Source organism: Lactuca serriola, chromosome 9 (genome assembly GCF_051521515.1).
Source record: "Lactuca serriola cultivar US96UC23 chromosome 9, Lser_US96UC23_V15, whole genome shotgun sequence".
Taxonomy (NCBI): Eukaryota; Viridiplantae; Streptophyta; class Magnoliopsida; order Asterales; family Asteraceae; genus Lactuca; species Lactuca serriola.
The window spans coordinates 3,021,767-3,032,241 of NC_136416.1; the positions used below are offsets into that span (position 1 = coordinate 3,021,767).

Sequence of the window (10,475 nt, forward strand, 5' to 3'; positions counted from 1 at the left end):
ACCCAGTACCCCATCCGGAGGGTAATTCATGATTTCCGACACTATGGATTGTGCTGCTGAAGTGAGATCGTCCACCACGATCACCGTACCTACCACCACGTTTGTTACGACCGCTGCCACGGCCTCCGCGACCCCCGTCACCGCGACTGGGTGGTTGATTTCCTGAGATTCCGGTGACTAAGGCAGTTAGAGAAGATGCAGTCAGATACAGAGATGAACCATTGTTTCAGCGATTGTGTTCAAGTAGTCGTTGTTCCTCCACTTCAAGCATGAAACGAGATTCAAAAAATGAGGGTAAAGGTTTTGAGTGGAGGATCTGACTAGCAATGTATCCGAATTTTCGGGCCAAAACTTTGACTGTGTAGATAACAAAATTCTTCTCTAGGATTGTAACATCGAGATTATCCAGAGTATCTGCAATGGTTTTTATTTTAATGCAGTAGGCTACGACAGAAGAATCTCACATGGTGATAGCTCGAAGTTCAGTGTCTAATTGCATGGTACGTGAGTCGCCGTTGGAACAGAACAAGGTTTTGAGTTGAGTCTACAAGCAATAGGCATTAGAATTCTTTTTGGGAGACATCTGAAGTGGAGAAGGCGATAATGTGGTGTACATCCAACTTTTAACAATAGAATCATTATGTTCCCACTCCTCCATGTTGGAGGAAGCAGGGTCCTTTGGAGGTTGAAGATGATCAGAAACTCCGAACCTATAACAATGAGTCTCAAAAGTTCTCTCCACCCATCATAGTTCATACGATCATAGCACAGAAGGATAAGGACTGAGGCCCGAACATTAGAGATTCCATAGGGTTTTTCGGTAAGAGGCTACCTTTGATTGCATCTCCAGTCATAATGAAGAGATCAGAGAATGGGGCTGAACAGAAAGATGAAAGAACAGGGAGAGAAGAGAAGAAGAATTTCGACCAAGAAAAGAACATCGACACTAGGGTTAAGAGATGAGGGATGCGATGGTATTACAACTCTGATACCATGCTAACATGAATCTTTTCCAATGAAAACCCTCATCTCATTCATATAAACTATATAAATACAATATACACAAAAGAGGACTGGGCCTAGAACAACATATGAATACTAACAATAATAACTTCGATTTGTATTCATAGTTATGTTTTGTTAATAATGAAACCATTCTTATTTGTCTATGTAGAATTATATTATATATCTTCATGTCCATAAAACATGTATATTAAAACATTTCAAATAAGTTATTATATTTATTTAAAAAACAAATAACAAGTATATGTTATTGATTTTGTAAGTATGAATATAACACCCCAAGAAAAGAGATGAAAGAGAGATAACCGGTTCTCATCATCACGAGCTTAATAAGAGTATCATAAGAGCTCTTGTAGTCTTGATTAGTCGTCTTTACTTTACGTATCATCGGAAACGGTCTTGATTTGACATATACACTTGAAATCAAGTCTAAATCTCACAACAATACGAAAGTGATGATGGTTGTCGGTGGAACAAAGTAAGAAGAAGGGGTGGTGGGATCCTAAACTTTAAACAATATTAATAATTATAAAATCCTTAGAAAAATATTAAGCAAATAAAAATATTTATAAATTATAAATATGTACAAGAAATGAGGAAAATATATTAAAAATGATAGAATAAACATTTTACATGGGTCAAGGATCAACCACATAAAAATAAATCATAGGACCATCCTTATCAAAAGAAAATATTAAGAACTAAATTATGAGTGTTTGTAAAACTCCCTTAATCACACCGCCACCGTATATCTAGTAAAGAAACCGCATCACCATTTAGTACAACCATGGTTCTAAAAAACGTGTTATGACGCGCCTCACGGCGTGCCATGGCGTGAGACGTGACCTAGCCGTTACGAAAACGTCAAAGACGAAATTTGTTAAATGTGACGCCCAAATAATGTGTCAAGGTGCGCCTTATCGCATTATGACGCGAGTTTTTATCAAAGCATGAGTTTTTTTGTTTTTCTGATCGGCCCAAAAATAATTGAGTTTTTGTTAACTTTTTGATATTAAAAGTTAATATAACATTTCTAAAAACTTGATATTTTTGATAAAATTCAATAATTATATTATTTATCTTTTTTAATTTATATAAAATAGTCACGACTTGAAAAACGTCATGGCTCGTTAAGGTTTGCCATGACTTAATTTTGACATTGTCCTCAAGCCCACGCCTCACATTATTTAAAACCTTAAGTACAACAAACATAACTTTAAACAATATTAATAATTATAAAATCCTTAGAAAAATATTAAGCAAATAAAAATATTTATAAATTATAAATATGTACAAGAAATGAGGAAAATCTATTAAAAATGATAGAATAAACATTTTACCTGGGCCAAGGATCAACCATATAAAAATAAATCATAGGACCATCCTTATCAAAAGAAAATATTAAGAACTAAATTATGAGTGTTTGTAAAACTCCCTTAATCACACCGTCACCGTATATCTAGTGAAGAAACCGCATAACCATTTAGTACAACCATGGTTCTAAAAAGCGTGTCATGACACGCCTCAAGGCGTGTCATGGTGTGAGACGTGACCTAGCCGTTACGAAAACGTCAAAGACGAAATTTGTCAAATGTGAGGCCCAAATAACGTGTCAAGGTGCGCATTATCGCATTATGACGCGAGTTTTTATCAAGGCGCGAGTTTTTTTTTTTTTTTTTTTTTTTTTTTTTTTGATCGGCCCTAAAATAATTGAGTTTTTGTTAACTTTTTAATATTAAAAATTAATATATCATTTCTAAAAACTTAATATTTTTGATAAAATTCAATAATTATATAATTTATCTTTTTTAATTTATATAAAATAGTCACGACTTAAAAAACGTCATGGCTCGCCAAGGCTTGCCATGGTTTAACTTTGACATTGTCCTCAAGCCCACGCCTCACATTATTTAAAACCTTAAGTACAACAAACATATTTTCAGCATAACCACCATTATCATGTCCGATTAACAATTTCACACGTTCTCTTATAAATACTAATATCTAATATAAAGTTGTGGGGAGTGGTCACTACCAAACCACCAGCCAACTCAGCGTCACGCAGATATTTTAGCATTACACAATCAATCTATTAAGTTGTGGAAATGGTGTTCTTCGGTGGTTTGACAGTGAAGGGGCAAAAAGAAGGAGAGAGAATAAAAGAAAATAAAAATTGTCATAACCATTAGCCAATCACTTTACTCATCCTCATGTGTCTTAGCAACCACTTAATAGCTAACCTACTGGAGTCAGGGACAATGTTTATGTGTGAGTCAGGGACAATGTTTATGTGTGGGTTGGCTTGTCACATAGGGTATCATGCGCGAATTAAACCCCCACCTCCAGATAGCCTACGTTGTTAGAAAGTGAAAGACAGAGATTATCCATGATGCCATAGATTCCTATTATGCTTTAGACAAGTCCAAAGATTACGCTACCAAGGTTCATGCGACGCTTCAGATTTCAAAGGAGGAGAACTTGGTCGGCGACGAAACTCCCATGCCCTTCGAAACAGTGTGGCAAGGAAGATGGGTTGATTCTTTTTTTTTTTTTTTTTTTTTTTTTTTTTTTTTTTTTAAATCTTTTATATAAATAAATATAAGCCAACAACATATTTACCATCTTTTGGTGAATAATCTAAAAACTACACCACTTTTGTAATTATTTTTCAAAATACAATTATCTGGATAAAAACTCTTTAAAATATAGAGTTGTAACTGTATCAAACCGGTCCATATATATTCAAATTTTTTGTTAGCTATACCTCTATAATCTTATACCAATTCAAGTCAACCATGGCATTCCAGTCTCCAGTCTCCACCTCACGGTGCATTTATTAGGTTAGAGAGTGTCAACTCGTTAAAAATAGAGTATTCGAATGCCTTTTGGCAACTCGACCGCCATAAATACCACCATTTGGGCATACCTTCCATAACCAGCAATTACTCAAAAATGGTATTCAAGGCTTTACCTTACTCTCTCAGGCTTGTTCTCTTCGTCTCTCGCCTTGTACTTAAACTCCACCAGAACAATACAACAACTCTTAAAAGAACCCTAAGCAACTCGCATGCCTCCAAATTCAAATCACAAACCCCCGTTTCTCTAGCTCAAGATTCCGATCTTTCACTAAAGACTTTGATCTTCGATGTCGAAGGAACACTTCTGAGATCTTCTTCGGTGTTTCCGTATTTCATGTTGGTTGCGTTCGAGGCCGGAAGTTTGATTCGGGCTTTTGTACTTTTCTCTCTGTATCCTCTTCTTTGCTTGGTTAAGGAAGATGTATCTCTCAAGATTATGGTGATGGTTTGTTTTTTTGGCATTAAGAAAGAAAATTTTCGAGTTGGAAGCTCGGTTTTGCCTAAATTTTTCTTGGAAGACGTTGGTATGGAGGGGTCCGACATGTTGAGGAGAGGAAGGAAGAAAGTTGGCGTCAGCAAGTTGCCACAAGTCATGGTCGAATGTTTCTTGAAAGATTATTTGGAGATCGATTATGTCTTTGGAAGAGACCTTGTGGTTTGCGGAGGGTATTATGTCGGTCTCATGAATGAAAACAAGAACATTCTAAAACGTCGTATTAACGATGTATTAGAAAAAGATGAAGATGCCACGGTTTGCTTCTCAAACAAGTGGATTAAGCACGATTGGATCATGTGTAGCAAGGTACTTCACTCTATACATGATTCGTACTTTGCATTTAGAAACATATTAGTATATACATGCATGTACATGTAACATTTGTTTAAGGGGCAAAAGTCGTAAAAAATAAAAATAAATCTAAGGGTGCAAAAGTTATTTAGTTTCCTAGTACCAGATTAGTTTCAAAGATGATTGACTTTTATATTTTTTTGATGTACAGGAGGTTTATGTGGTTACCAATGGAGAAAAGATAGCATGGCAAAGTCTTCCAAGAGAACAATATCCAAAAGCTCTAATCTTCCATGATGGCAGATTAGCCTTTCGACCTGAGCCATTGCATACGCTAGTCATGTTCATGTGGTTCCCTTTCGCGCTGGTTCTAGCCATTTCTCGAGTCATTATCGCACTGTCCTTGCCTTATGGTGCATTGATCCCGATCCTGGAGTTCACCGGTTTGCAGCTCAGGCTCACGAACCACAAGTCAGTTCAAAAGTCGGGTTCTGATCATGATCATAAACAACACAAAGGGCTTTTATATGTTTGTAACCATAGAACTTTACTTGACCCATTATACCTCTCTTTCGGACTCAAGAAACCATTCGCTGCTGTCACATACAGTCTCAGTCGAATGTCGGAAATCTTGTCGCCAATCAAAACTGTCCGACTAACAAGGAACAGGGATCAAGACGCGAAGATGATGGACAAGATGTTAAAGCAAGGAGACCTCGTGGTTTGCCCCGAAGGAACAACTTGTAGGGAGCCTTATTTGCTGCGGTTCAGCCCTTTGTTTGCCGAACTTAGCGATCGTATTGTTCCAGTGGCATTGGATACTCATGTTAGCATGTTTTATGGGACAACTGCCGGTGGATTAAAATGCTTGGATCCTTTCTATTTTATGATGAACCCTAGTCCTATTTATCGAGTTCAGCTCCTAGAGCAGGTTCATGGTGTGTCTTCCAATTCGCGATGTGGCGATGCAAACTCTACAAGGTTCGATGTGGCAAATTATGTTCAAACCGAGATTGGGAAGACATTGGAGTTCGAATGCACAAGCTTAACGAGAAAGGACAAATATCTTGCATTGGCCGGTAACGAAGGGTTGGTTTCCACGAGTAAGAAAAGATGATTGATGGATGAGTCTCTATTAATTACTCCATATCACCAACTTAATTATGTTTATTATATTTTTCACTTTTCACACTGTATATATGCATCTATATGAATCAATATTCTTTATTTGGAATTGATAAAATATTGGGCGTATTGTTTTATGTACAATTTTTCTATTTTAAATATAGGTATGATATTATTTAATTTATGCTCATGTAAAATAAATAATACGGACAAATTAAAACAATTACATATCTATTTTAAGCACCACAAATGACTCACGGCATATAAATGTTGTTTCGTTAACTCCATTTTATTCTAGACATGATGATCGATGATTTTCATATAATGGGTTGAATGACATGAGACGACAAACTCTCCTCATTTCTCAGATCCTACCCACATCCATATACACGTCACATTTTTTTTAAACAACGAAGTTAGCACTTAAAATTAGTATCATGAAATAGTTAAGAACTTGAGACCTTTAATTTAAGAGGCAAACCATTTACCATGCGGACTACTCCACATTATCACATCTGTTTTTTTATTTTATCACTTTCATATTTCTTAACACACGACACGTGTAAAATATTCATTGATCCCTAACCCGACAAACCCACAAATTAGCATACCGCCTCATGGCGGATTGCTCTCCACTACATGATTTTATATCTTTGTAATAAATAAATAGAAACCTAATTAATATTCATTCATTCTTTGCTGAGGAAATTGTGGACTTCTCTGCAAAGGAAGCTAGGGCAGTCGAGTCGATTTGCGAAAGAAGCTGCTGCGGACGTCGAACGGACACAAAAATGTCGCTACGAACTCGATTCGTGGAGCAACTACACTCCTATGTGTTATCCAATGGATATGAAACTCAAGTAATATTTCAATTTTCTTTCCTAATCTTTGTATAAACTCTGAAGTAGAAATTGATTATATGAATTGGAAATTGATAGGTTAAATGTTATATATAAACATGTATGTTTGTTAGACCGGAGGATGTGGGAGAGACTCTTCCGTCACTTTTGGTGGGCCATACCCCCCTTTCCCTCACTTCTCTTTCCCTCATCTAAAAGCCAATGAATGGGTGGGAAGTCCTTCCCTCATTTTTTTAAATATATTTTATACATATATTATACTCATTTTGTAGGGAATTAAAAACCATGAATTTTGATATATTTTTTATATTTTTATAATAGATGTATAATTTTATAAATATTAAAAAAGATAAAAAAAAGTTGACCAATAGCGTGAGGAGAGAGAGTGCGGCACCCCCTCCCCCCACCTTTTTTCCCGCGTGTCTTTCCCTCACCTACGGAGTGGTGTGCAGGAGCTTCCCTCACCCCTTTCCCGCACCCACTCCGTTTAGCCTTAGGGTGTAAGGATTGGAATCGAAGAAATAAGAAATCGATTTATCCACTGCTTTTCGTCATGAACAGATCCGCAGATGCCCTCTACTTAAAAACAGATCCGCAAAGGAGCCCTCTGCGGAACGATGTATTCCTCTACGAAAATGTATTTTTTTTCCCAATTTTCAATAATTATTATCTCTTAAAATGGACCATTGAATATTGAGATCATTTTATGTTAATTATATATAAATTAATATTAAAATCGATTTCCAATTATTTCTATAATTAAAAAAAACATTGAAAATTTCTATAATTATTATTAAAATAGACCATTTATGTAAATTTTATAATATATATGGGACCATTTATATAATGTAAATTTGTTATAAAAAGGGGACAATTTATTTTGAAAGATAATTATTCATGTAGACCAATGTATAAAAAATTATAGAATAAAAGCATTATTTTTGTTGCATAAAAATGTTTAAAAAAAACAATATATAAGTACAATGCTATAAAAATAAAACTACAATGCTATTTAAAGTTACTTTTCAATATTATTTTTGTAATTTTGGCATATATGTTTAATCTTTTACAGCATAGTTTGCATGGATGGCCTGCAGAATGTACTTTTAAAGGGGCGTTAAGGACTGTGTTGAAAAAGTACATTACAAAACTAAATAGTAGGCGAGTTGAATTATTTCGAGAGACAACTTTTAGGATCTTCATTGGCATGTCTACCCCGAATGGTGACCCGATGCTCTGTCATTTGATGATGTTGCATGAGGTTCATGATGTAGCGGTAGCCAGGGCTGGGAAGTTTCGGTTCGAGTTACAAAGCAGGGTGGTTGAATATGGTGAAATGGAATTTTGTTTGATTAGCGGTTTGAGACTTTGACCGTATGTTGATATAATAAATACAAAAGTCAACACAAGTTCAACATTAAGGAATCGATTGTTCCGTAATGTGAGAGATGAAGATTTACGGCTGAAAGATTTAGAAGTCTACATAAAATGGCTACCATTCTCGACATGTAGCGATGAGGATGCGGTAATAGTTTTGCAAATGATCTTTTTGTTGAGGGTCTCATAGGACGAGACGGCAATACGTGCATTCCGTCGGCCGTGTATGAGCTAGACGATAGTCAATATAATCGGAACATGTATTAAATTTATTATTTATTATTTATTTATAAATACTTGATGATTTTTATTAATTATAATGAGTACGACAGGTTTGCGTGAGGTATATATTTGTGGAGGTATAGTGAAACACAATTATCATTATGGTTTCGTAAGATCTATAGATAATTACGAGATAATCAGAGTGTGGGTTACGCGAAGATGACGAAGTATACGGTGACCAGTTTTTAACTTCCGTTTAAGGTTAGTTTTAGGTGCAATTACTTATATTTTTTATGTGCTTATAAGTTTGGACAAAGCATAATTTTTTATCGTAATACTAGGTATGGATTTTGGAGACATTTCCGGAAGCTTTGAGGTTTGCGTATCACACAGAAAATGAAAGTCCAAGAATGAGGGCATGAAGAATAAAAGCACAATTATCTCTCGAGCAACGTTTACGTATATTAGACGTTTCAGTGGTATAGTTATACATTCCTCAAATTAATTATCAAGGTTGTAAAAATCGCTCGACGGTAGCTCGACAGTCGATTGATGATAAACGATTAACCAGACTCGGCGGGGATTAATCAATGATTAATCAGGGACCCTAAATTATTAATAAAATTATTTAAAAAATTAATATTTCCTAAAAAATTAAGTATTTGAAAAATTTAAATTTTAAAATTTTGAATTTTTAAAAATTTTAGTATAATATTTTAAAATTTGAAAGCTTAAAAATGTAAAATTTTAAAATTTTGGTGTAATATTTGAAAATTATTTGTTTTTGAATTTTTAAAATATTTCCCGCCTATGACCGTCGAGAACCGCCAAGGCCGCCAAGCCTGAGTTTGACCTATTTTGACCAATTTCCGCCAAGCACCCAATCGTAATTGGTTCAAGGTCACCAAACGATTAATCGCCGATTAATCGGCCGCCAAGGGCGGTTTATGCAACACGGTTACTTATATATAGTTAAAAATTACAACAATTTTATATACATAAATTTAATTTTTTAATTTTACAGGAAAATAACATCCCACGTGTTTTTGAACTAACGCCTGTTGAGATCCATTTGTCATTCTTTGTGCGTTATGTAAATTGGACTCTATACAAAGTACAGTCGCCACCGCAACAACAGAGTCCTCCTAAGGAGTGGTCTCCATCACCGCAACAACAGAGTCCTCCTAAGCAGCGGTCTCCATCACCTCACCCGTCTCAGTTTCAGGAAGCAGACTACATCTCAGGCTCTCATTTTCGGGGAGTAGATTACACCTCAGCCTCTCATTTTCAGGAAACATACCACACGGAAGACAATAAAAATAGACAAATTATAGGGCGTTGTTACTCAATTGAAAACCACAATTGAGCACTTTGATAAGAGAATGGATAATTGTGAAAAAGATAAACAATTTGGTGTGAACAATATGGAAAATGTGGATGCGGGGGAAGCATTTTCTCGTGGTTTGGATCCCGAGTCAGGGCATACGTATGTGCAGGCACCACCGCCTGTTGTTGTAGTTAAGGATAACACAGTTACACCGTTATAAGGGCGGGTAAAAATGAAATCGAAATTTTGTAGGGAGCCTTACACACAGGTATAAAATTAAGTAATTTCTATTTATATAGTATATAATCTTTCCAAATTAATTAACATATTGATTTTGTAGGTTCCGTCGACGGAACCATTGAAGAACAGAAAAAGGAAAAAACAGCAAAAGTCTAATAATGTAGAAAAAAAAGACCATTACTATTGGACGCTTATGCAGATAGTGACAATGAATTTTGGAAATTGTGGGGAAAGAACATGGGAGCGGTATTTTGGAGCATAGACTTTTAAGAGGTATTGAGATGAATTGAGAATTTTGATCAAGTTTACTTGGTATTGACTTTGGATGGTTGCTCTATGAGGCAACACACATCCCTTATTTTATATTACAAAAGTGTTGGATAATTAATTGTACAAAATGAATTTTTTTTCCTAACACGCAACATTTGGTTATCTGGACGTCACTGCTCAAGGAAATAAATCTGTCGACTGGTAGGTGGAAGTTTATTAATCCTGAAGGCACGAATTTGGAACCTAGGAAACAACATTATTTGAGGCGGGTAGCAGTCGGGATGGTTGATGGACCACATTGACTGATTTGGATCTCCTTACATGGAAAGTGAGCATATATGATTCAGGTGAATGGTGTGGTTTCTTTAAAAGATATACGGGTGATG

The 10,475-nt window shown here is 35.6% G+C and overlaps 1 protein-coding gene across 1 annotated transcript; it reads left to right on the forward strand.

Annotated features, from left to right (window-relative positions):
• Positions 1-3,925: 3,925 nt before the first annotated feature.
• Positions 3,926-5,909, forward strand: GPAT3 (glycerol-3-phosphate acyltransferase 3). Its single transcript, XM_079021312.1, has 2 exons — positions 3,926-4,683; positions 4,880-5,909. The coding sequence occupies exons 1-2, from the start codon at positions 3,976-3,978 to the stop codon at positions 5,783-5,785; spliced, it is 1,614 nt and encodes a 537-aa protein (XP_078877438.1). The 5' UTR covers positions 3,926-3,975; the 3' UTR covers positions 5,786-5,909.
• Positions 5,910-10,475: the final 4,566 nt, after the last annotated feature.